Source organism: Gopherus evgoodei, chromosome 1, assembly GCF_007399415.2.
Source record: "Gopherus evgoodei ecotype Sinaloan lineage chromosome 1, rGopEvg1_v1.p, whole genome shotgun sequence".
Classification (NCBI taxonomy): Eukaryota; Metazoa; Chordata; order Testudines; family Testudinidae; genus Gopherus; species Gopherus evgoodei.
The window spans coordinates 319,252,885-319,280,698 of record NC_044322.1 but is presented as its reverse complement, the minus strand read 5'-3'; the positions used below and the strand labels follow the sequence as shown (position 1 = coordinate 319,280,698).

The following is a 27,814-nucleotide window of genomic DNA, read 5'->3' as shown; positions in this document are numbered from 1 at the left end:
GTTATAGTAGCCCTTTCCCCAAAACTATACAAAGATTTTCTAGTTAAGCACATAAAACCTGTCATCAACATTCACTTTTGCATCACATTATACTAATGTAGGTGAAACACAAAATGTATTCAACAACATAAATTTATTTGCTTCTGCAATGAGTTGAATTACTCCTCAAATTAGTTCAGTGGTCGTCCTATGCATAAAGGGTTTTTAAGATTAGGCCAAAAGTGTTTACACATATCTAGAAGGACCACAGGACTGAGTTTGTCCTGGCTGGCTGTTTTATAGGAGAATTTATTTTTTCAACTGGCTCATAGTAGAAACATTAAATCTTACTGGGAAACTAACTTTGCACTGAAGTCCTTTAGCCTTTCTGAGGCTGCATCTTTAACTTAGTCAAGCATAACCTTTTTCTTAAAAACAGACTATCTTTCTGGTACCCCAAAAAAGAAACTATATGTTTATATGGAACTCATAAAGCTGTTAAATTATTAGAATCGCCCATGTGCTCAGATGTATTTACATATAATTCATTACAGTGGTGAAATATTTATTTTAAAAATATGACTCCAAAGCAATCTCATTGCTTTTCAGGCTGAAAAGTCAAGAGTGAATGTTCTCTCTAGGCCTGAGTCTCAGTAACTGCTTGTATTACAATACTAGCCTAATTGTACTGTCTTCTGTGGAGTGACACCTGAGGAGAGGAGAATCAGGCCATATTTCTTTTCTTGGCAGACATGCCTGTTCTAAGTGTAAGAGATGAAGATGATGTCACGGAGTCATGGTACTTGCTATACCATGGTGGCACTGCTCAAGTCACACACAAATATCCTAAAAGTACATAGGAACCGTTATGTTTGTGAGAGGCTAAACAATGATTAGTTCATGCCACCAACGATCAGGGAGGGATTACTGTTCCAGACTAACTTTAACAAACATGGGAACTTTTATATCAATTTTAGATTATGCTGCACAATACTGAAAACACCATCTCATACGAACTGTAGTCAATGTCCCGTTGCCACATCTTCCCATTTCACTTTTCCACTGGCCACAAGTCCCTAGTTGCTCCACAGTGATTAAGTAGGGATGTTAATCTGACTCCTGACAGTGAAAAGACCAATAAGCAGCATGTCAAATTAGGGGACTTTCAGTCATGTGCAGTATTAATAAATGTAGACATCAGTCTGCTCATGGCCCCAAATGCAGTGAAATTACATAAGTGATTAGCGGCCTTAGCTAAGGCTGGAGCATCAGTGTGTTAAGTGCTGTACAAACACATAGGATGAGACAGTTATTGCAAGTTATGGTCTAAATAGACAAGACGGGCAAAGTGTGGGAGGAAGGAAGTATTATTATTAAGGGAGCACAGCAGGGTTCCACCAATTCTCAGCTGCTATATGTTCACTTAGGAGTTATGCCAGCTGGCATAACATAGAGCAGCCCCAAGGGTGCTCTAACTCACAGTGCAGCCAGTGCAGATCAGCCCACAGGATCAGGGAGTGGGTCATAACTAAAGCTACATTTCAGTCATGGATATTTTTAATAAAAGCCATGGACAGGTCACAGGCAATAAACAAAAATTCACAGCTGTGATCTGTTCAGGACTTATACTATATACCCCTGACTAAAACTTGGGGGGGCAGCTCAGAGAAGCAGCTCTGGGACCACCATGGGTGCTGGGGGGGACAGCCTGGGGGGTGCAGTGGGTAATCAGGGCGTGGGGGAGCATGGCCCGTGGGGAGGGGAAGGGGGCATTGCAGGTGCTGCGTTGTGCAGCTCCCATTGTCTAGGAATCGTGGCCAATAGGAACTGCGGGGGCAGTGCATGCGGTCGGAGGCAGCACTTGGAGCTAGGAGCTGAGGGAGGGGAGTTCCTGTTGCCCTTCTGGGGAGCCCCCCCCCAAGGTAAGCACCACCTGGCTTGCCAATCCTCAGTCCTGAGCCCCCCCAACACCTGCTGCGGGAGGAGGGGGGGTGCGGGGAGCCCGAGCCAGCCACAGCAACAGCTGGTGCACTTGTCCCAGGGGCTGCCTGAGCTGCTTAGGCAGTTGCCGGGCCAGCCACACAGGCTGCTGAAGAAGTCACGGAGGTCACAGAAAGTCACAAAATCTGTGACTTGTGTGACCGCCATGACAAACATGGAGCCTTAGTCATAACTATCGCCCTGATCCCTCCAGTGAGGAGCAGATTCTGCCCATAGCATAGGGATCAACCCTGTACAAGCAGCATATGCACTAGGCAACCTATGCATTTTGTTATCATCAATTCTAGGTTCTGTTGTCATTTCCATTCTTCTGACTACATCACTCTTCCTGCAGCATGTTCATGTCTTTTAGCTTTCCCCTCTGGTTATCAGTCCAGTAACACTCTGCGATGGTGAGTGTCATCAGATTGATAACAAGAGCCAAAGTGAACCAAGCCATGTAAAAATCGGAGTGAAGTGGCCAGAAATATGGACATTAGGGCAGGAGAGATACAGCAAAGTTTCCCAATAGCTTTTAGTAGAGGAACTCACTGGCTCATGAGGATAAGATAAACTTTACTTGGGTTCCACTTTTGTCAAATATACCAAATGTAGGTTAGCCTGTAAAGAATTTGTTGCAGCTCCATGCAGTCAGGCACAGATTTAGGCAGAGGCCTCCCTCACTGCAGTACATGTACACCAGGGAACCTGTTATTCTACAGCCTCTAGGGTGTATTGTGACATGGCCATGACCTGTCTGCAATGCTAATAAAAATATGGGCATGTTATTATGACAAGTACCCACGGTAAGGAAATGGGCTTTGACCAACTAAAGGGTGCTAATAACTCAAAATAACCTTCTGTTTAGGCCAAAGATTTTTAAACATTACCAACTTCTGTTCTACGTGTACAATAAATTTCCTGACCTCAGCGGTTCTTTGTTTCCTACTATTCAGTTTGGTAAAGCCAGCTGTTACATTGCTTGTAGCTTTTGTTAGAGAAATACTGCAGCTTCATTTGCCCTGGATGTGTTTATCAAACTAGTTTATCAGTGAGTGAAGTATGTTTACTGCAGCTTCATTTGCCCTGGATGTGTTTATTAAACTAGTTTATCAGTGAGTGAAGTATGTTTGAACAAAGATTTATTTGCAAGGGGGCAAATAATATGAAGAACATGTCTACTCTTTCAAGGTTTGTTGAAAGAAAACCTCTGTTAATTACCGTGTCTGAGATAGGAGTTATTGTTCCGAAGGAGCAGCCTGCTCAGTGAAGAAATGTGCACTTGTTATATGTGAAAACAAAGATGGGTGCAAGAGTGAGCTATATATCAAAAGCTGCTGAGTTAGGGGGTGTTTCCTACAAATTCCAATCCCAAACCTCCAGCTAACATTGCTGTTCCTTTTAAAAGTTTGTTCTTTGAGACATCACCCATTGAAAAGCAAACTTTACCATGTTGTGTTGGCTAGGAAGATAACTAAGGATACCTAAAGGCCACATTTTCACAGAGGTTTCAATGGCCAACATTTCTGCAGGTATAACTATGCATGCCCCCAAAAACCACTGCCATGTTTTTGAAGCATTACTGCTTGTGTCCACAAAAGATCCAATTTACATAAGCCACTGATGCTCAGTTTCGGTGTGAACTAACAAGGTGCTGAGCACCATGATGAAATGCTAAAAGCCCTCAATTTTCCACTGATGTCACTGGGAGGGTGTTCAGCTCCTTATGGAAGCATTCAGCCCCTTTCATGACTGAACTCTTAAGCCCCCAATCTAGCAAAGCATTTAAGTATGTGCTTAACTTCAAGCACATGAATGGTCCCACTGAAATCATGGGCTTAAATGCTCTGCTGGGCTGTGGAGCCTGATCAAAAGCCAGGTGCTTAATGAGCAATTTACATGCATGAATATATTTCTATATAAGCCATAAAAAGGGGTTATTTATATTTTTTAAACATGTCTAATGTGAAATGTTGAGGCTGATTTTAATGCCAGAACTCTGCTGTTTTAGGGCAAGTTTTTCCTCACATTAAATAAAACCCACTTTTTTTTGCGAGATTATATGTGTCATAAACAGATAGCTAAGGGTTAATGTCTCTTTCACCTGAAACACCTGACCAGAGAACCAATCAGGAAACCGGATTTTTTCAACCTTGGGTGGAGGGAAGTGTGTCTCTGAGTCTTTTGTCTGTCTGCCTGTTTCCTCTGAGCTTTAGAGAAGTAGTTCTATTTTCTAGTCTTCTGTTTCTAAGTGTAAGGACAAAGAGATCAGATAGTAAGTTCTATGGTTTCTTTTCTTTGGTATTTGCATGAATATCAGTGCTGGAGGGCTTTGATTTGTATTCTTTTTGAATAAGGCTGTTTATTCAATATTCTTTTAAGCAATTGACCCTGTGTTGTATCATCTTAATACAGAGAGAGCATTTGTATTTTTTCTTTCTTTTTTATATAAAGCTTTCTTTTAAGACCTGTTGGAGTTTTTCTTTACTTCAGGGAAATTGGGTCTGTACTCACCAGGGAATTGGTGGGAGGAAGAAATCAAGGGGAGAGCTGTGTGTTGGATTGCTAGCCTGATTTTGCATTTCCTCTGGGTGAAGAGGATAGTGCTTTTGTTCCAGGATTGGGAACGGAGAGGGGGAATCACTCTGCGTAGTTTCACAGAGCTTGTGTCTGTGTATCTCTCCAGGAGCACCTGGAGGGGGGAAGGGGAAAAGGATTATTTCCCTTTGTTGTGAGACTCAAGGGATTTGGGTCTTGGGGTTCCCAGGGAAGGTTTTTCAGGGGGACCAGAGTGCCCCAAAACACTCTAATTTTTTGGGTGGTGGCAGCAGGTACCAGGTCCAAGCTGGTAACTAAGCTTGGAGGTTTTCATGCTAACCCCCATATTTTGGACGCTAAGGTCCAAATCTGGGAATAAGGTTATGTCATGGTGGCAGTGGCGGGAGATAGACAGAATCCAGAAGCCAGTAGGAATATTATATTTTTCTTTTCTCTGCTAAGGGTTTTTTAGCAGAGAGAAACAGGTTGGTTTTAAAAGGGAACCAGAGAGAATTTTTTTTTCTGCTCTCTCTAGCAGTTTGTGGTTTGCATGTTAAGCGAGAAGACTGTTAAGGGTCTTTTGTCATGCAATAGCCCTCCCATTAGGAGGCAAAGTACCAGCACTTTATTTGCATGCATATAAGTGGTTTTTCTGGTTTCCCTTAATTGAACATTAGCTAGAGAGAGAAAAGGAAAAAAGCACTGTTGCTAGGCAGACTTCAGGAGGCAACAGAGAACCTGCAGTTCAGAGGATAAACACCGGAGGGCACCCCAACACAAGAAAACAGGAACCATGTCTACCAGGACAAAAATGGAGGCCGAAGACCAATTAAAAGAAGCTGAACACAGGCGACAACTGGAAATGAAACAAAAAGAGATGGAGATAAAAGAAAAGGAAGAAAGCATCAAACTGGCAGCCTTCCAAAGAGAACAGGCAGCCCAAGAGGCAGCACACAAAAGAAAACTAGAAGAAGAAGAGGTGGCCCACCGCCGAGAAATGGAAAAACAACAAAAAGAAATGGAAAAACAACAAAAAGAGAATGAAGAGAAGGAAAAACAGAGAAAACATGAACTGGAGATGGCAAAAGCTGGGCTGCATGTGCCAGCCAACCCTAACAACCCGGCGCCAATTATTGCTCCACAGCACAGGAAATTTCCCACCTACAAGGCAGGTGATGACACCGAGGCCTTCTTGGAAAATTTTGAAAGAGCCTGTCTTGGGTACAGCATCCCCGAAGACCAGTACATGGTAGAATTAAGGCCACACCTCAGTGGACCTTTAGCAGAGGTGGCAGCTGAAATGCCCAAGCCGCAAATGAATGACTATAAACTTTTTCAAACCAAGGCCAGATACAGGATGGGGATAACCCCAGATCATGCCCGTCGGCGCTTCAGAACCCAAAAATGGAAACCAGAGGTGTCATTTCCCAAACACGCCTACTACATTGCAAAAACTATGAGGCCTGGTTAACAGGAAACAACATTCAAACCTTGGAAGAAGTGAACCTTCTCATACAAATGGAGCAGTTCTTGGATGGTGTTCCTGAAGACATCACACGGTACATACAAGATAGAAATCCCAAAACTATCGCTGAGGCGGGGGAGATTGGAGCCAAATGGATGGAACTGGCAGAAAGCAAAAAAGCTACTGTCAAGGGGAACGATTACCCCAGGGGGCACACAGACCATAAACCCTACAACCGAGGACAGCCAAAGACCCTCCATACCACCCAAGTAAAGCCACAGATACCCTACTCTTCAACCTCACCAGTCTCCAGTAACTCACCTCGGCCCAGTGACCCATCAGATGGAAGATGCTTTAAGTGTAATGAACCGGGACACATCAAGGCCAACTGTCCCAAGAACACCATGCGAGTGCAATTCATTACACCACCATCACACAAAAGATCCCCAGGCCCGGATGCCTCTCAAATACCCTTGGAGCGAAGGGAAAATTTGAGAGTGGGCGGAAAGAAGGTTACTGCGTGGAGAGACACGGGGGCACAAGTGTCAGCTATCCACCAATCCTTCGTTGACCCCAAATTCATCAACCCAAAGGCCAAAGTTACAATTTACCCCTTCATGTCACAAGCTGTAGACTTGCCTACAGCTCAACTGCCTGTCCAGTACAAAGGCTGGTCAGGAATGTGGACTTTTGCAGTCTATGACAATTATCCTATCCCCATGCTACTGGGGGAAGACTTGGCCAACCAGGTGAGGCGGGCCAAGAGAGTGGGAATGGTTACCCGTAGCCAAACCAGGCAAGCTTCCAGACCCATTCCTGTTCCTGAGCCGTCCACAGAGGCCCCGTCTGTGTTACCAGAGACCCAGACAGAGGTAGTGGACCCGGATTCCATGCCTACCACTGAAACAGCCACAGCATCTCCAGTCCCAGGCCCGGAACTGGAACAACAACCAGCACCAGCAAGTGCAACCACATCTTCAAACTCAATGCCAGAGGGCGCCAGCGAGCCAGAACTGGCAGAAGCGCACGACAGCCATACCCAAAAGGCTCAGCCAGAGCCTGAAATACCCTCAGGTGCACCAGCGGAGAGCGGTTCACCAGCAACGGAAACAACCCCATCACCTACATCGCTTCCAGAGGGACCAAGCCCAAGTCCACAGTCTGAGGAAGAACTGGTGACCCCAGCCTCAAGGGAACAGTTCCAGGCTGAGCAGGAAGCAGATGACAGCCTTCAGAAAGCGTGGGCGGCGGCACGGAGCACCCCACCGCCTCTCAGCTCTTCTAATCGATCCCGGTTTGTTATAGACCAAGGACTTTTATACAAGGAAATTCTTTCTGGTGGACACCGGGAAGAATGGCAGCCGCAAAAACAGTTGGTGGTTCCAACTAAGTACCGGGAGAAGCTCTTAAGCTTAGCCCATGATCATCCCAGTGGCCATGCTGGGGTGAACAGAACCAAGGACCGGTTGGGGAAGTCCTTCCACTGGGAGGGGATGGGCAAGGATGTTGCCAAGTATGTCCGGTCTTGTGAGGTATGCCAAAGAGTGGGTAAGCCTCAAGACCAGGTCAAGGCCCCTCTCCAGCCACTCCCCATAATTGAGGTCCCATTTCAGCGAGTAGCTGTGGATATTCTGGGCCCTTTCCCAAAAAAGACGCCCAGAGGAAAGCAGTACGTACTGACTTTAGTGGACTTTGCTACCCGATGGCCAGAAGCAGTAGCTCTAGGCAACACCAGGGCTAACACTGTGTGCCTGGCCCTAACAGACATCTTTGCCAGGGTAGGGTGGCCCTCTGACATCCTTACAGATTCAGGGTCTAATTTCCTGGCAGGGACCATGAAAAAACTGTGGGAAACTCATGGGGTGAATCACTTGGTTGCCACCCCGTACCACCATCAAACCAATGGCCTGGTGGAAAGGTTCAATGGAACTTTGGGGGCCATGATAAGAAAATTCATCAACGAATTCTCCAATAATTGGGACCTAGTGTTGCAGCAGTTGCTGTTTGCCTACAGGGCTGTACCACATCCCAGTTTAGGGTTTTCACCATTTGAACTTGTGTATGGTCACGAGGTTAAGGGGCCATTACAGTTGGTGAAGCAGCAATGGGAGGGGTTTACGCCTTCTCCAGGAACTAACATTCTGGACTTTGTAAGCAACCTACAAAGCACCCTCCGACACTCTTTAGCCCTTGCTAAAGAGAACCTAAAGGATGCTCAAGAAGAGCAAAAGGCCTGGTATGACAGACATGCCAGAGAACGTTCCTTCAAGGTAGGAGACCAGGTTATGGTCTTGAAGGCGCAACAGGCCCATAAGATGGAAGCATCATGGGAAGGGCCATTCACGGTCCAAGAGCGCCTGGGAGCTGTAAACTACCTCATAGCATTTCCCAATTCCTCACTAAAGCCTAAAGTGTACCATGTTAATTCTCTCAAGCCTTTCTATTCCAGAGACTTACAGGTTTGTCAGTTTACAGTCCAGGGAGATGATGCTGAGTGGCCTGACGGTGTCTACTACGACGGGAAAAAAGACGGTGGCGTGGAAGAGGTGAACCTCTCAACCACCCTGGAACGTCTGCAGCGGCAACAAATCAAGGAGCTGTGCACTAGCTTCGCCCCATTGTTCTCAGCCACCCCAGGACGGACTGAACGGGCATACCACTCCATTGATACAGGTAATGCTCACCCAATCAGAACCCCACCCTACCGGGTGTCTCCTCATGCCCAAGCTGCTATAGAACGGGAGATCCAGAACATGCTACAGATGGGTATAATCCGCTCATCTACCAGTGCATGGGCATCTCCAGTGGTTCTGGTACCCAAACCAGATGGGGAAATACGCTTTTGCGTGGACTACCGTAAGCTAAATGCGGTAACTCGTCCGGACAACTATCCAATGCCACGCACTGATGAGCTATTGGAAAAGTTGGGACGTGCCCAGTTCATCTCTACCATAGACTTAACCAAGGGGTACTGGCAAGTACCGCTAGATGAACCTGCCAAGGAGAGGTCAGCATTCGTCACCCATACGGGGGTGTATGAATTCAATGTCCTTCCTTTCGGCCTTCGAAATGCACCCGCCACCTTCCAGAGGCTGGTAGACGGTCTACTAGCTGGACTGGGAAAATTTGCAGTTGCCTACCTCGATGATGTGGCCATTTTTTCAGACTCCTGGCCCGAACACCTACTCCACCTGAACAAGGTCTTTGAGCGCATCAGGCAGGCAGGACTAACTGTTAAGGCCAAAAAGTGTCAAATAGGCCAAAACAAAGTGACTTACCTGGGGCACCAGGTGGGTCGAGGAACCATAAACCCCCTACAGGCCAAGGTGGATGCTATCCAAAAGTGGCCTGTCCCAAGGTCAAAGAAACAGGTCCAATCCTTCTTAGGCTTGGCCGGATACTACAGGCGATTTGTACCACACTACAGCCAAATCGCTGCCCCATTGACCGACCTAACCAAAAAGACCCAGCCAAATGCCGTTAAGTGGACTAATGAGTGTCAAAAGGCCTTTACCCAGCTTAAGGCGATGCTCATGTCTGACCCTGTGCTCAGGGCCCCGGATTTTGACAAACCATTCCTAGTAACCACAGATGCATCTGAGCGTGGTATAGGAGCAGTGCTCATGCAGGAAGCAACAGCTCACAACTTCCATCCTGTCGTGTTTCTCAGCAAGAAACTGTCTGAGAGGGAAAGTCACTGGTCAGTCAGTGAAAAGGAATGCTATGCCATTGTGTACGCCCTGGAAAAGCTACGCCCATATGTTTGGGGACGGCGGTTCCAACTACAAACTGACCATGCTGCACTAAAGTGGCTTCATACTGCCAAGGGGAACAACAAGAAACTTCTTCGTTGGAGTTTAGCTCTCCAAGATTTTGATTTTGAAATTCAACACATCACAGGAGCTTCTAACAAAGTTGCTGATGCACTCTCCCGTGAGAGTTTCCCAGAATCCAGTAGTTAAAAAGTGTTCTTAACATGTAAAAGTCTGTTAGTTATATACTTAGTAGTATATGTAAAGGTGCATGTGTTGTATTAATCTGTTTATTTTCAAGTTCTAGAAGGAAATTGCCGCCAGTGAGCTTCCCCACTGTCTGCAATTTGGGGGGCGTGTCATAAACAGATAGCTAAGGGTTAATGTCTCTTTCACCTGAAACACCTGACCAGAGAACCAATCAGGAAACCGGATTTTTTCAACCTTGGGTGGAGGGAAGTGTGTCTCTGAGTCTTTTGTCTGTCTGCCTGTTTCCTCTGAGCTTTAGAGAAGTAGTTCTATTTTCTAGTCTTCTGTTTCTAAGTGTAAGGACAAAGAGATCAGATAGTAAGTTCTATGGTTTCTTTTCTTTGGTATTTGCATGAATATCAGTGCTGGAGGGCTTTGATTTGTATTCTTTTTGAATAAGGCTGTTTATTCAATATTCTTTTAAGCAATTGACCCTGTGTTGTATCATCTTAATACAGAGAGAGCATTTGTATTTTTTCTTTCTTTTTTATATAAAGCTTTCTTTTAAGACCTGTTGGAGTTTTTCTTTACTTCAGGGAAATTGGGTCTGTACTCACCAGGGAATTGGTGGGAGGAAGAAATCAAGGGGAGAGCTGTGTGTTGGATTGCTAGCCTGATTTTGCATTTCCTCTGGGTGAAGAGGATAGTGCTTTTGTTCCAGGATTGGGAACGGAGAGGGGGAATCACTCTGCGTAGTTTCACAGAGCTTGTGTCTGTGTATCTCTCCAGGAGCACCTGGAGGGGGGAAGGGGAAAAGGATTATTTCCCTTTGTTGTGAGACTCAAGGGATTTGGGTCTTGGGGTTCCCAGGGAAGGTTTTTCAGGGGGACCAGAGTGCCCCAAAACACTCTAATTTTTTGGGTGGTGGCAGCAGGTACCAGGTCCAAGCTGGTAACTAAGCTTGGAGGTTTTCATGCTAACCCCCATATTTTGGACGCTAAGGTCCAAATCTGGGAATAAGGTTATGTCAATATGGTATTCTTACAAGACTAGTAACAAACATATAGCAGGAAGAGATAAGATCTTTCCCTATTGTGCTCAGTTTGTCATTTAATTTTTTCCATTGTACTCAACTTCCTTTAAAAACAATTCAGTTGAAGCAAAGATGCATATAGTCCCAAGAAGACCATAGCTGCACTGCATTATGAGTCACATTTGGGAGGAGAGAGAAGCTCCATGACAAATGCAATTTTACCAGAGGTGATTCAGACTGGTGAATATGTTAATGGGAGGTCCAGAGGATTTTGTTCTTAGCTATTTGTACTTCCACTTACTTTTTGGATACTGAAAATTCACTGTTACAAAATCTGGAGAACATTGTTAGGTGGTTGGGAACTAAGTAAAAGTTATGCAAGAAGCTCCCAATAGTTGCAGATAAAATGCATCCAAACTTTTAAATGCTCCCCTGACTCAAACATTCCCACTTCCTTTGCAAAATACATGATTCTACACACAGAACCAACTGCCTTCCTGACAGTTATTCCCATGTATCGTAGGAACCGAGAAGTTGGAAAAGCACATTAGGTCATCCCTGCAGAATGTGAGGAGAGGAGAAGAGTAGGAGAGGGATATGGGGTTGGTTTGGGGTTGAAGCAGATGGAGCAGGGTTATGTGTCATTGAGCTGCTTTTTCCCTCTTTTGCCTGGGCTCCTAGCAACCATGTGATTTTACTGATTTTGATTTTATGATAAACTGGAGCACTGACATTACATAGCACTTCAGAGCTTCAAAGCTTTTATGAAAAGGAAACAGGCATGGTGAGCTGCTGTTCATATTACAAGAAACTCCACCAGATATCTTGCTCCTTGACGTGTAATACATTCCCCTGCAAGTGCCTGGGTGCCGGGGGGTGGAGGGAGAGGAACTGAGGATTTTCTTCACTAGTTTTCCATTTTAAACAAAAACTTGCTGTCATACTAGAACCAAGGACGGAGGCAGCACCATCTGGCAAATAAACATATTCACCTGCATTTCTGGGGACATGTTTATATTTTGTCCCTGAAAACACACAGCATGCATATGCTCAGGTGTCCTGCTTCCCACTACTAACTCTTTTAACTACTGGCCATTTGGTGCAATCTGGTACTTGACAAAGGCAAAAATCTTACTATTCAAAAGTACAGACCCTCATACTTTGACAAGGATGTTTAGAGATTAGGAATCTCTAGCAGTATCCAGAGATGGTATAATTTTTATCAGAAACAGGGAAATCACCTGGACCTGTAAATCTGGTGGAAGAAATGTATCAAGAGTCTCTTCCAACACATGAGACAAGAGGTAACTTGCCTTTGACCACAGGACCAATATGTACAAAAGTCAAGGTTAGACTTTGGCTACCAGCCCTGAAATCAGTGCATCAGAGCCCACTGCCTTCACAGAAGCCAGCCAGATGCCCCCGGGATGACACTTTTCCTTTTGCATAAAAAAAGAAACGTGAGGGTCTCAAATAGTCAGAATCTTGGTTTTATATAAAACTGGCCCAATGCTGCAAATAAATAAATAAAAATATCCCACAAATATGTGCTCAAACTTGTAAGTGAGTTTGCTTTGATTGTGTTTCCTTCCCTTTTTGTCTTCACTTGCACTACACTAGTCTAGTAAATTCGTTTCCTGGCAAGAATGTTCATGGAAATAATGAATCTTCAGGGAGTACTTGAGAGTATTCACAGAAAGCAAATGCTGAATTCATAAATAAGAATCCTGATTATAAGGTTGACACTCCTCCAATCGGCAAAGAGAAATATGCCAGGTAACCAATCAAAACTGACCAATACCATTCAAATATTCAGTTTTGAATATCAAATCATTCCAATGGGCTGCTTGTAAACAATCCACAGATACATTCAGTAAGCAATTTTGAATAATGAATAAATCTGAGAAAATCATGATTTGCTTGTGAACATTTCAAATAAATTATTTGCTATTAATTCACCCAGCTCCAATTGTATGTCCTTCCAAAAAGATAGCACCTTGTTCCCTGACACTATGTGGGGTTATTAATTCAGTAAAACCCAAGGCCTGCATATACTTCTTAGCACATGCTTAACTTGATCGGTTGAGCGTTCCCATTGAAGTCACTGTAACTACTCTTGAGAGCAAAGTTATGCATGTGAATGCAGGGAGAATTCCACCTGCTTTTACCAACAATTTCTTGCAAGAACTAGGCATTCTTTAGAGGGCCTTTATCCAAGTTCTCACCTGGTCTGTCTCAATATAGCTTGAGAGATATGATGAAATATCCATCCAAGGAGTCATCTGAATCTATCTGAAGTACTGCTATACGTCCTGTGCAGGTGGTGTATTCCTACCAGCCAATTCCCTAGGAAAATTACTTTGATGTTGCCAGAGTAAATTTGTCATAGAGGTAACAAAGCTGCTGTTTCCCTTCCTTGAATCTGGTGTTCTGAAAGCTAGGTTAGGTCATTACATTTCCCCCATACTGAAACTTTTCTCAACTAACTTTAACTTTTTTTTGTGTTACTTCGTTTCACACTCCATCATTTGGTACATCTGATTCAACCACCTACACCAAGGATATCTGAAAATGTTTCCTACTCAGAAAAAATATAATTATGAGGTAAAATTCAGGCAACACTGAAGTCAATGAGAAATCTGCCATTGATTTCAGGAAGTATAATTTCCCAACACCCAGTTTCCACTGGGTAGCCACACTACATCAACTGAAATAAACAATTTCCCTTTGATTGCCATAATTATATGTAACAATTTTCTCTCTCTTGTTCCCCTCAAGTGCCCCCTCCCTGTTTTTCACCTGCCATGCCTAGAACTGAAGGTAGCATTAATACAAGGTGCATAGAGCTGTTTAAAGTCTAACTTTTCTGATCCTTTTAAAAATATTTGTCTCTGCATTCTTCTGTTAGAATTTTTTTATGGAAGGCCTTAAATTACAGATCCTCAAGTAACAGTGTTAAAACTATTTATTTTTAAATATTGTTATAATTCCTATACACTATGAGTCTAGGGCCTTGCTCCTGCAATGAGCTCTGCACAGGAACAGAGATCTATCTCTGTGGAGCTCATAAAAGGATTGGGAGCAGAGAAATGGGGCCAATAGGAAATAGTAACTGTGTGTGGTGTGCAAATGGACTGTGCGTCTTGTTATTTGTTGGGAGTGAGGGCAAGGATTTCGGAGGAGCCTGCGGGAAGTAGGTGCCCAAAGCCCACTGATGCTCCCTTGGGCTCTTTTGAAAATACCAGTTTAAATTGAGCACAGCAGCAGTCTGAATAGAGAATGTGATGCTTTCACCTTAAGCTGTGATGCTATCTTCTCGCTTTCTATTTGAGAAGCTGAATTTATCAGTTCCCACTTGTCTGAAAACATAGCATGTGTGCCAGATAAGCATAAGACTACAGACCAAACTCATCCCACATACAATTCCCTTGAAGTCAAAGAGTTACACCACAGATGAAATTGCCCCTCTGCCTATAAAAAGGGCTACCATTTAAAGTTATTAAGAGGCTGGCCATTGGAGGGTACAGATAAATACTGGGATTAACTTAATTGATATGGATTTTCTCTTCAGTTAGCAGGCGCTCCTAGTTCTATAGCTTCATATAACCCAGTTTTGTATGGTGTATTGCTTCTTATTGCTTGAAAAGTGTCAAAGTGTAAAATACTCTTTTTGGACCTGATGTGGCGATCTCTCTATTGCATACTCCTTACATGTTCATGTAACAGAACTCTCAGTTTTGTTAATGAAGAATTGTGAGCTAAAGAGTTCAACACTATAGATCATACAGGAAATTCTGCCCCAAAATGACATTTACCCACTGATAATTCCAACTTGAGCTTGTCAAAGTGTTTTTAAAGTTCATGTGTTACATGAAATTTGTCAAATTATGTTGGCTATAACGTTTGCCTTCTGTGAAGCACCTGGTATAATTTGGGGCAGTGTAAAAATGCTAATACAATAAGCATCGGTACTGAATAGTTAGTTATGTCACCATAGCAAATAAATAAACATTTTCCTATTGAGTTATGAATCATATTCATTGGTGTTAAACAGGAAGCCAATGCATAAGGGTTTAATTATGATGAGAGCTTAAATATAAACAAAATATTTCAAAAAGAGGCTTTGATCAGAATAAACACAATTACTGGTTAACCACTGTAATCCTTACGGATGATTAAACTTCCAAGTCCAGCAAAAGAGTACCCAATACTTCCTTGCTTTCCATGTAAGGGAAGATTGATGTTTCGGAAGAGCTGTGTTCTGCCTCAATTCCCTCGCTACATTACTCCAGTTCCAAACCAGTGTATGTATCCTGATATAGCACTGGAGTACTGCAGTGGTGAATCAATCTCCTACCCCCTGAATCCAGAACTAGTTATGGAAGCATCATTTGAACAAGGCCACCAGAGTGCATGGGTCGGCAAAGTTTGTCCGAACTTCTGGGACCATGTACAATTAAGGAACCAAATAAACACTTGCAAGTTAATATTTGACATTAAGAAACTGTCAGCACTGTGCAGAAACAAAGGAAAAGGACTGTATATTAAATCTCATCCATTCCTGATGGAAGAAAAGTCCTGGCAGAGCTCCGGATTTTCTCTTATTTCATCTAGTTTGATCCCTGGATTCTATTCCTGGCTCTGTCACTGACTATGGACAAGCCACAATCTTTCTGTGCCTTAGCTCTCCCATCTGTAAAACATGGATGACAAAACTGACTTTCTTCACAGAAGGTTTGTGAACTAAAATATTCTTTCAATCATTAAATGGAAGATGCTCTGTCTGTCTAGAAATCTATCTCTGTATTCATGCTGCAATCAACACAAAGGTGTCTGACTGCCTAGATGCAAAGTATTAGATGAGGTGATTATTTTGACTTAATATTGCCTTCAGCACTGACTTTCTCTTTTTAGCCATTGATGGGAGTCATAAATGTTTTTAAGTAGGCTTGGAAAGATTAGATTTTTATCTGTAAATGGCAGTAAAATGTCAATTTCACCACACACACAAACCAATGAAAAATATTTCCATTGATAATAACAGAAATGTACAGATAGGCAAAGTAAGAAAAATGCTGAGCGAGAACTTAGGAGAGTTTGATTTAAGGATATTTACTCTGTACATTTTGACGTGATGTTGATAGTTTCTACTTTAATGGTTATACAGTTTAACTTTTTGAAATCAATGTCTACTGTCATTAAATTATTCTTGTCTGACCTATCCTATTGTCTGACACTCCCACACATAATTTCCCACAACCGTGAAATTTTTAATAAATAAAAATAGAAAAAATGTTTACAAATAAACACTGATATTATCTGTCAAAATTATATCTAAAAAAATCAAATTCTGCCAAGTCTTGTTTTAAGATACATAAAGGGGGAGTGCCAGGCCAGCATGGCTCATTGTACAGACTGATAGTAGTGCCCTCCCTGATACCAGTGTAAATGGTGTATGTGATGTTTGTTCACATCCGATCAAAGTTTCTGGAATATGTTTGATCCTGTAGTGAGCTGAACTGCATCGAGCTGAATAAACTGTTGAAGTGGAAGGACTGAATGCTTAATTGTATTTCAGCAACAATGATAAACGCTTTTGCAAATTAAACTAGGTGCAAAAACTCCTTGTTGTTTGTAACTGTAGTAAAGCCAGGAGATGTTTCCTAGAAAGAAGGGTCTCTTAGGCAGTAAATAGTTGGTGGTCATTGCTTTTTAAAAACAAAATAAAAACCAAGTTGTGGATGGCCTTGCATGGGTTTTCCAGGAGGTGCAATAGACATTTCTTATCTAACACACCCTTGTAGGGGACAGTCATAATCTGGCTAGTTGTGCTCATGACCAAGGAGTGGGAACCAGATAGCTGTATCATTGCTGGTAGTGCATACTGGTGCTGAGGTGGCATGGCTGAGTGGGCTGGGAGGCTGGACATAGCCCACCCAGCTTGTGTCAGAAACAAGGAATAGCTGGAGGAGGGTAGGCTACATATATTTAAAGGTTCAAAGAAACCTGCTCCTCACTATGCTTTTCCCAGCACCAGTGAAGTCATTATGCCTTATGCAGGCAGAATGTCTTCCTCCACCACTGCTGGAACACTCAAAGTATTCCCCAGGCCACAGTACTCCGGAGGATTTCAGCACCATAATTTGGCCCTAAGATGGAAAAAAATCAGAGTGTGTTGTGGGGCACAATTTTGGGAAGTGCAGAGAGTGAGAAAGTCCTCATGAAGAAAGCATCCCTTCCCCCTTAGCCAGCCACAGGTGAATATTGGCCTCTTGGGGAATGATAAAAGGCAGATGAGAACCATTAGGGGTTTGTGAGAAAGGTCACTATTGTGATACACATATTAATGGTTGCGTCTCCTCTCACAGAGGTGAAGAACGTGGCATAGAAAGCACAGAGTACAGCTCAGATTGTGATATATGAGCTATATAGCTGTAAGGCTGTTCTGTGTACTACAGAATGTCCCCAGGATCTCCTAGGTGCAGAGGCAGTACGCCTGCTGCTAGAACTCATTACTACCTTCCAGCTGGCTGGCCAATTCCACTGTCAGGTAGATGGAGCCATTACCTCATCTGCTAGCTCCCTCCCCTTCATCTCAGAGGAAACAGAGCCGGGAGCATTCTCTGTCCTCCCACGGAATGCTAGGACTACAGTTTTGCCTGGACTTATGTGGGTCTCACAAGGGGGTTGACGTTACACTCTACCCCTCCTTCCTATACCTCTACCCCAAATGATTTCTGACTGAAGAAATTAGTATAGACTTTAACCCTCACAAAGTGCCTTCTTGTAGATGTAAAGTCTGGCTTCAGCTGAAAATGATTTAGATTCTGATAAGCAGAGAATCTTTACATACTCATGAGATTCCAGCATATCTTCGTATCTCTCTATATCAAAATGTTGCACCAAAACTCACTTTCAAATTCGTTATGCAAATTGAGCTAAGTTTTTAAAAGAATGTATAAACAAAGACAAGCCAAATTTGGTTCTCCTACATGTATGTGACTCCATTGACTTCAGTGGGTTTGCACACATATAACTAAGCATTTTACCCCACTTTCTTCTAAGTGGATGAAGAACATCCTCTCAGAAAAATTGTAACTTTAGAATAAATGGTAATAAATTTGCATGATGGAAAGAAGAACTTAACATAGATACCATGGAAGCCTACATTTTGAAAAGAACCACTAGTTTTTGGTGCCTCAATTTTGGTGTCCAACCTGAGACAGCAAGGCATGTTTTTCTGAGACGTTGAGAACCCACAACTTCAAATAGGGGGTAAAGGTGCTCAGCACTCATAAATTAGACTCTCAAGTTGGGTACCCAGGGGCTGGACACAAAATTAGCGGTCATTTTTTATAATGTAGACCATGCAGCAAATAAACCAGGAAAATCTGGCACTCAGTGGCAAGCCAACAGAATTACTTTTATTTCCTCCCTCTTTACAAACTTATATGGCCTCCATCACCAGAGTATCTGAGTGCATAAGAAAAATAAAATTGCAGAGGTGCTGACTGTTTTATTTGTAAAGGACTGTTATTTCAAAAAATAACATGAGACAACAATGTTCAATTTGGAGCTGAGTAAAAAGTTTGGAACAAATATATTTGACAAATGTCGCAGATATTTTTCTGCTAATGAAATATACACAAATGTTTCAGTTTTTTTAGATGTATTTGTTGTTTGAAAATATTTTATGAATTTTATGGCAATTTTTTAACTCTATAGACATCAAACAGCTTAGTATGAGTATACACTAGTTGAGCTCTATTGGTTAGCGGGGATTGGACAGGCCTTAAAGGCCCTTCTGGCCTTAAAGTCTATGAGTCTATGAAATAAGTCATGTGGTATTGTTTCTTTTCCCTGATTTGACAAGTGTGGAAGCACACAAATACTTCTGTATGTCAGTTTTCAAATTCAATTTGGGAACTACTCATGCATTTAACTATGAAATTCATGTCCCGTGAACATTCATGCCAATAAAATTTGATCATGTGAATGTTCACTGAAAGCTGACATGAGAGCTGAGCACATGGCTGAAGCTAATTCATTGACAACACTGAGAATACCCCTGGAAAAGTTTTGCAGTATTCCCCCTATGTTAATTCAATCCAAATGGTGCGGTGTAGGCAACTCATAGCACTGCTTAAAGCAAGTTGTTTTTCTCTCACACAGCCTCATGAATACACAATGTTGTACACACATGAAGAGATTTGAGCATATTAGTTAATTTAGAACCTCATACTGCATCATGTTGCCCAGTCAGGGGCACTTGGCATCTTGTAGAATGCGGCCTTTTGTGAGCATGAGGAAATGCCAGATGTTGAAAGATTCTTTCTCCTCCCACTCTCATCCCACAGTCAGAGATTGGACAGGGGTAATACTAGCTATTGAAGGTACTTATAAGGGGGACATCACCTTAGGATCTGAGGCTCAAATCTGAGGTATTTCAATGCCGCTTCCTCCTCTTCTCCAGCTGTTTTGCTGCCACATAGAATCCCACACCCTGCTGCCTTTTCACCTTAACTGAGAGGGCCTTAGGTACAGTGAGTTCTAATATACACCCCAATGCTAAAATAAATCAGGTCATTTAGTCAGCTTTTCATGAATTAGTATGGCACTTAGCTTCCATTTCACAGATCTTTTAAAGTCATAGTGTGACTGAAGCTGAGGTCACCAATATCTTTAGCTTTAGAGTCAAGCTCCTACAATCCTCCAGTGTCAGTACAGATCAGGAGCAGGGGTATGCCCTTTTCTTGATTCCTACCTATCTGATAGCACCTTGCTTTACTGCTGTGCTCCATACAGCCTATTTATCTGGTGCAGAGGACACTGTGCAAATGCAGTGAACTGTGTGGCAGACTCAGGATGATGTACACCAGGGGAACACATCCTCTGCTTCTCACAAACTAGGGTTATTTTTAAAACTTGTTATGAGATTTTTTTGAGTGCAGGCAACACTGAGGCCTTTTTAAAGAGCTGCTTAAAGAGCGGATCCCTTGTTCTCTGTCTAATCATTTACTTTTCATGGTTGATTTACTTGCCCCCATGTTACTCTCTGATTCTCATAACACAGTGGCAAGAAATGCATGAATGCTGAGTAAAAAGCTGAAAGTTCTGAATCTGGTGAAACACAAATATTTTAAACAAAGCAGAGATAGGCCTGAATCAAAACTCTGACTCCTTACATCCCTGAACTTGTACTATTTGTGTATTACTTGTATTGTAATATTACTTGTATAGTTTATTACTTGTATGGTAGCACCTACAGACTCCAGCTGAGACTGCAGACCTATTGTGGTAGGTACTGTACAAACACATTTGCTGCCCTGAGACACTCTCTGCCCTGAACAGCTAAGTAGATGAGATGGAAAAATGTCAGGGGGAATAAAAGCAGAATTACTTGCTCAAGGCAACACAGCCAGCTAGTGGTTGAGACAGAAGCAGAACCCAGAACACCTGACACCCCATCAAGTCCTGCCCACGAGACTACACTGCCTCTCCAGAAGCTTTCAGAAAGCTTTGATCTAGATATGAACTTTATGGTTGCCCCTTAAAGAGCTGAACTTAGAAGCAGTAGCCAATGAAGCTGGAAATTTGGATCTAAAGTTTGCAAATTGGACCTATCTGTGAAAGAAACAGCAAAATAAATTGTTGCATGTCTTGTAACTAGGTAGGAAAATGTTGTTTTTCCAATTGCCCTACGAATTTTGCAAATGTTGCTGTTAGTAAAAAAACAAAAGTTGGATACCTTGTGTAGCTCGAAAGCTTCTCTCTCTCACCAAAAGAAGTTGGTCCAATAAAAGATATTACCTCACCCACCTTATCTCTCTAAACGTTACTGAAAGTGGGGATCTGAACGCTGTCTTGATATGATACTGACATTGCCTGACACTCACTCACTGGGATGGGCATACTTTGGAAGCAATATCAGTTTTTTGATTGGTTGGTTGGTGGGCACTTTTAGGGTGTTTGCAAGTGGCACATTTGTGGATAAGAGGGATCCAGATTGTTTCAGAGAGAGACCAAAGGTTTTGATTTTTTTTAATTCCTATAATTCTTATTTTCTAACTTTCTTTTGGGTCACTGGGAGTAACAAACAACCATCCGCAGGGCTTGGCCCTGTAGGTGGGTGGAAGGGATGTGCTTTGTAAATTTCAGTTTCCTTTAAGACAGCTATTTTCTTTTCCCCCCATCAGCGATCTGCTTCTTTTCCCAGTAGGATTTTTCTCTCTCTGTTTAGTTCTGTTCTGTGGATATCCAGATTCCAGCCTGCCTGGGGGCTATGACTCATACTCAGAAGGTTTAGTTGCAGGGGACTTCTACTACCACTGCTGCATCACATAGTGAGTGTAACACCCACAGTCCCCGGTCATTGGTGGGCAGCATCAAACCTGGGACCTCTGGAGCTAAATGCATGAGCCTCTACTACATCAGCTAAAAGCCATGTGGTCCGTAGCTAAGGCTGTAGAGCAGACTCATTAATCGCTCTCTCTAAGTGGGTTGGGTGCCACTTAGATGGGCTAGAACATCACACCCTGGAGGTATGTGGGTTACATGAGCACTAGCATGCTCCTCTCTGAACTCTCACATAGCTCTCCCCCTACAGCGCCTCTTCCACAACCAAAAGGAAAACAAAATTCTTGGTTTATAAAAACAAGTTGTTAGCTTGGAAATTAAGATTTGCACTATTCTGTATCTTTTGTAGACCATTTTTCAGTGTGTACAGAATTCAACTTCTTTTGTTTCTAGATTGTAAAGGCAAAGTTATGGATATAGCCCTATGAGCATACCATCTGCCTGCAAAAACTTTTAGGGCTTGATCCAGCAAGGCAGAGAGCTTCTGCTGCGATAAATGCCTTCAAATGTTGTTGCAGTCAGTGAGATTTAAGAGCGCTCTGTACCTTTCCGGATTAGCGGCCCTAGAGATCTAAATCATCTCACCAACCTGCCTTGAAAATCAACAAAAGTGAAATTCTTCTGATACAGAGAGAATGAAATGTTTCCTTGAAAGTACCTGAATAAACAGGCTTTACCTCCCATCCTAGAGGCAGGATGAACTAGGATTGCACTATATGACTCTGGATCTGAAACAGGTTAGCATTGAGTGGATATCTGCTGTTTCCCCAGATTCCAACAAATTTGAAGGACATTCCCCTGCTAATGAGGGATCAGCTCCAGGGTTTCTCTGACCCAGATGGGCCCAGGCAACATTATCCATTATCCCAGATTTGCTGAAATGGAATTGGAATTCAAAATTGGAATTAAAACTCTGACCAGAGGTCCAGGCACAGTCACATTGAGCTTTTGCTAATTTATTGCCTGTTTTTATCGTTTCAGTACTGCAGAAAAAAAAATAACCAGGAGTTATGGTTTTGCCAACAATTGGCTTAGGAAAAGTGAGCTGTGTGCATCTGGATCAGGGAAAAGCTATTCCACAGAAAAGGAGTGTAGAGAAATCCTTAAGTGTAATCTGAGTTCCACCTGATTTTTGCCCCCCCCTATTTTCTGGCCATTTCTTTATAAGGTATTTATAGGAATCATTGCTGGCCAGTAAAATCTCCCTTCCTGGGTTAAATATGGTAATGTTCGTTCCATGTCTCACCCCCACCACACCACAACCCACTACCAACAAACATTTGCAGCCAGTTTGACTGCAACAGGAGGACAGTTCACTCAGCCCGTGGGTTCTGTAATGGGGCATTCCTCTCCCCTCCCCCCCAGTGATAGCTGCATTTTGTTCAGCTTGCACTACTGGCTCGAAAGCTAGTAGGTTACCGTTTAGAGCTGCCCAGAAAACACGCTGGCTGAGTAGCAGGCGGTGCGGATGGTGCTGAATGCCCTGCTTCCCTCGCGTTCTCGCAACAGGTTCCATTGCAATGGAACACGGAGCGCGGGTTCAGTCACTTAGCGGGTGTCCCCCCCTGCCCCCAGTCTGTTGCGCTCCCACCAGCTGCAAGCTCCCCAGCTAGCCCAAATGGCCACAATTAACGTAGTGACTGACAGGAGGCTATTTAACCCGATGCAGTAGAGTGCTCCCCTCCTCCCCTTTCTTAAATGGTTTGCCGGGACAGCAGGTGGTGGAGGGAAGGGAAGCAATGAACTGTCACCAATGTTATCAGTTCCGTCCCTGGCACCTCTGCAAACACCGTGCCCCCGGCACTCGGGGCTGCTGTAGCAAAATAAACAAATCAATCCCCCATAACAGCAAAACGGCCCCAGCTTCTCTGCCCCCATCTCCCGCGTTTCCTGCCTTTTAATCCTTACCTTGACCACGTCGTCGTTGAGCCGCTTGGGGTCCCGACTGACCAGGTCGATCTCCTTGGTGTGCACGTCGTGCATCGTCTTCTCGTTCAGCTCCTCGGCCATGCTCTTGTTGTGGGGTTTGTAGATGTTCCCTTGCTCCCGGACGGGCGCGGTGTACAGGAGTCCCTGGGGACGGCACGGGAGCGGGGCAGAGATGAGGCACTCCCCGGGGCTGGGCGGTGGCGGGGAGTGTCACGAGCTCATCCAGCGGCGGGGCTGCAGCGTGCGCGGAGCCAGGGACCCTTCAGCGCCGAGCCTGCCCCCCGGCTGGCTTTTTAAACCGATAAAAGCTGCCCACACCACACCCCTCGCTCGCTCCCTCGCTCGCTCGCGCGGGGCCGGGCAGAGCACCGACTCCCACCGCCAGGGGTCCCCTGCCAGCGCGCGCCGGCGGCCGGCGCCCAGCCCGCCCCGCCCGCCGCGCCCTCGCCCCCAAGGAGAATGTGCGGGGCACGGCTGAATCCGCGCCCGCTCCATGCCCCAGCCACCGCCGCCCTGTCCCGCTCGGCCCCCCCACCCCCACCCCCATCCCGGCAACGCCAGCTCTCTGAGCCGGGCCATTTCCAGCCCCCGGGGGCTGTCTCGGTCCCTACCCCCGGGATCTCAGCTCTGTCCCCCCATCTCAGGGCGATCTCCAACCTGGGGCTCAGGTCTGTCCCCCCATCTCAGGCCGATCTCCAGCCTAGGGCTCTGCGCCGGGTCCCTCACTGGGCTCCCATCTCCAGCCCAGCCAACTGCAGCTCCAAGTCCCTGAGCTCATCCTCCAGCCCCCTGGGGCGAGTCCCACATTTCATCACACCAGAGCCCCTGGCACGGGTCGCCTGAGCCCTTGTCAAATACTCTTCCCCAGGGCTGCCAAGGAGTCTGGCTGCCGGGGCAGAGCATTCCCCCTTCCCCACAGGCTGCAGCGGGCAGAGCATACCCCCTTCCCCACAGGGCTGCAGCGGGCAGAGCATACCCCCTTCCCCACAGGCTGCAGCGGGCAGAGCATACCCCCTTCCCCACAGGCTGCAGCGGGCAGAGCATACCCCCTTCCCCACGGGGCTGCAGCGGGCAGAGCATACCCCCTTCCCCACAGGCTGCAGCGGACAGAGCGGCCTGCTCAGGTGGGACTGGTGGTGCCCTTTGCTCCTTGTGCAACATGTCACTAGTGCTGCCTGGAAAACACCCCGCTGCTACATGAACAGCCCACGAAACAAACTGTCAGAGCTTCACCTGACGCTTTCGCTTTGCGGAGCGACGCGGTTCCCTACAGAGACGTTTACAAATACAAGCTAAAGAGCCGGACGAAGGGAAAGCGATCGGCTCTGGATGGGGAGAGGAACTTCCCCAAAGGTGCCGAATAATAATCGGGTTTCCTCGGAGAGCCAGCAACATGGACAAATAACCCCCGCTTGCTCTCCTTATCTCTAATCACCCCTCCCAAGCACCCAGCCTATCTCCTTCGCTGGAAGGGGTTACGGCCGGTCAAGAGCAAGATTAGTAAAGAAAAGTGCCAAGAATGCCCGGAGAAGCCAAGCCAGCGATAGCTGAAGCAGGTACTTGGAGGCAGGAGGAAGCAGGAACGAGAAGTATCTGAACTGAAACTGACTTTTTAAAGGATCCCAAGGAAAATCCTACCTCTGGGTCTACGTATTGGCTACCAGACATGCTGTCCTGGGCTTGGTGGAGAGTCTGACTGAGGTTTCACTGCGCTACAATTTAGACGAGCAGAGAAAGGAAGATGCTGTATTGTAAAAAGCAAGCGAGGGGGAGGTAGCTATAAGTGAGACAGCTGGCCGCCGGCCAGGGTTTGTTCTGCTCGCTTTTGGCTAGGATGACAGCAATGGTGGGTCTAGGCACATCCCTAAACTCTGGGAGCTGCAGGGGGTGGAAAGGGAAAAAAAATCCTGAAACTGGACTTTCCCAACCTTGTTCTGCCTGTGCAGATCTTGAAACCTGGGGCGAGGTTGCTTTGCCAACCGCTCCACACAGCGATCCAGGCTGCTGCTTGCTTCGAAAAGGAAAATCGATGTATTCACTTTGCAGCACGTCGGCATGTTGCGAGGGCGGTGGTGCTGGAAAGGCACCAAATTTTAGCCCTAGGATGACAAGCTCTTCAGAGCTGTCTCTGTGCTCTCTGGGTCGCAGTCAGAAGCCTCCATAAATCCTGTTTCAGGTCACCAGATAGTGTGTACTAAAACGGTTGCCTTGGTGTTTCAGAGCGGAAAGTAATGAGAGTAGTTGTATTTCACATCTAAATCAAAGTGAGGAGTTTGTATTTTTCTTTGACAATAGTTTACATACAAGAACAACTATGGAAAATTAGGGTCCTTTTGGGTTGCAAGAGGGAAATTGTTCCGAGTGATTCATTTCACAGCTACGCAAATATTTAACAAGTCCGCGCTTTTACTGTATTTTTTTCTGGGAGGAGAATGATCCATGCCAACATATTGTAGCCTATTGGCCATGCGTATTATCTTCCGGGATTTTTAAAGACGAGATATTGAGGTAAACGCTGTAATGTTTTCAGCATGGGGTTTCTTTATAATCGAACCCCCACGTTAACTCAGAGAGATTCAATTTTATTAATAATAAATAACAACAATGCTCACCACTCTGTGGGTCTGAAGTGCCTTTGCTCATGGTTACAAAGGCACTGCACTGCTAGGAACTAATTCCTTGTTTTGCTATATAAGATTTCGCCCTGTTGGAACGATCAGTTATTTCCTGTTAAACGTTTGCAGAGATAATCTGACCTTTTAAAACATGTCCGTTAGTAGAGTATTGCACCAAGAAAACTAGATGTAAACATCGGTTTAATGCTGTAAAATAGTCTGTAAAGTTCATCGCCTAAAAATGAAAATAGAGTTCAGACATATTATCCTGATGGTCATAAGTGAGGGACGGGTCATCAGTTAATGGTACATTAACCCTCCTTTCAATCCCTTCTGTTTCAAGTGCTCATAATTTTATCAAGCAAATTCGTACAGGGCAGATATTTTCTATGCTTCACATTGGTTCTTATTTCAAATATGATCTTGGTGTGTGTGTGTGTGTGTGTGTGTGTGTGTGTGTGTGTGTGTGTGTGTGTGTGTGTGTGTGTGTGTGTGTGTGTGTGTAAAATTCGTTGGGGTAGAAACTTGGCCTAAACTTTTTAAAAGCCAATCTGCATTTGAAGAAGAACATGTCATTGTTTTAAAAGTTAAGAATGTTTAAATTAGTCAGTTTCAGACATGTGTATCAGAAGTTTTAGAAGCATTATGCAGCATTGTTGCATGCCTTAAGGATGACTAAATTAAAGATACAGTTGTTAACTCCGAAGTCTGCATGGACCCAGAGTTCTTACATTCTGCAGAAGAAACCTGTTTCTAGGAAGCTTGTAAAGAAGTCATGTAGGACTGCAGCACCACTGCAGTATAAAATTTTTTCAAAGTTGGTAGAGTTTATACACATTGCAAGATGAATTCCAGATCAAGGAACTTAGGGGTTGAAATGAACTATGGTATCTGGTGAGAATACAAGTTACTGCTTAAAGTTTAAAGCCAAGAGAGAATAAATCACAAAGTGAAAATTACACCTGTGCTAACAACTTCTGAGTGTGAGGCATATCTGTAGGAATGGGTAGAGTCCAAGGAATGTGTCCATTTCCAATAACACCATTACCTTCATAAGAATCAATCAAACAAACAAACCAGCCAACACAAATGTGGATCAAGAGAAGCAACATGACTGAACAAAAGAACAACCAGCATGGTTTGTATTGTTCATCAGATGGAACAATCTGTTGTTGAAAAACTATCTATCTATCTATCTTCAGAAGATAAAGATATCTTCAGATAATGTTTATATACAAACATTATGGAAACCTTCCAAAAGATTGAAACTTAAGTGTAGAATTGAACAAAATACTTGCTGAGCACTGGCAGTACTTCTTGTTTTTAGAAGCAGAAGGTTTTTCAGCACTTTTGTTATATGCTTCTAGATTAATACCCAGCATGATTTCCTACTCTACCAAATAGGTACCAGAGTGTAAAATACTTTCCACGCAGCAATGTCTGAGACTGAGATATAACAGTTAACTATAAGTGTATAACTCTCCACTAGGAATCTGATTCTGATCTCATTTACACCTATTTTTCACCTGTGTAATTCCAATGACATCATTTGCACTATTCCTAATATATTCTGGTGTAATTGAGATCAGAATCAGCCACTGGCAATGCATTTCTTTTAAATTTTGTTTCATATCTAAAACAGCATCTATCAGTAGGCAACCCTCAGCATGTGCAGTACTAAAAAAAGCCAAACACTTTGGAGAGGGTTCATAAGGCGATCACTTAAGTAATTTAGGGTGGGATTCACAAAGGTGCCTAACTCACCTGGGAATGAAATACCTTTGTGAATCCCACCTTCTAATGTCTTCAATGGGACTATTCATGTGCTGTAAGTTATGCACAGGCTTTAGTGGTATTTTTACGGATGAGAACCTCAACCATTAATATGTTCTTTATGGGGTTTTTCTTTTGGATATTGGGCCCCAACTGGTATGTGGCATGAAGCATGGGGATTTGTTTACAATGTAGTCTCATTCCG

The 27,814-nt window shown here is 44.1% G+C and overlaps 1 protein-coding gene across 4 annotated transcripts in view; it reads right to left on the bottom strand.

The window, feature by feature from the left end:
• Positions 1–24,963, bottom strand: part of CAV1 (caveolin 1) — a 39,652-nt gene extending 14,689 nt beyond the window's left edge. The window contains exons 1-2 of one of the 4 annotated variants that reach the window (XM_030549059.1): positions 24,860–24,963; positions 23,201–23,365 (exon numbers count right to left, since the gene is read on the bottom strand). In XM_030549059.1, coding sequence (XP_030404919.1) covers positions 23,201–23,365; positions 24,860–24,889 — 195 coding nt within the window. In that variant the 5' untranslated portion in view covers positions 24,890–24,963. The other 3 variants (XM_030549061.1, XM_030549058.1, XM_030549060.1) reach the window with 3 other exon arrangements.
• Positions 24,964–27,814: the final 2,851 nt, after the last annotated feature.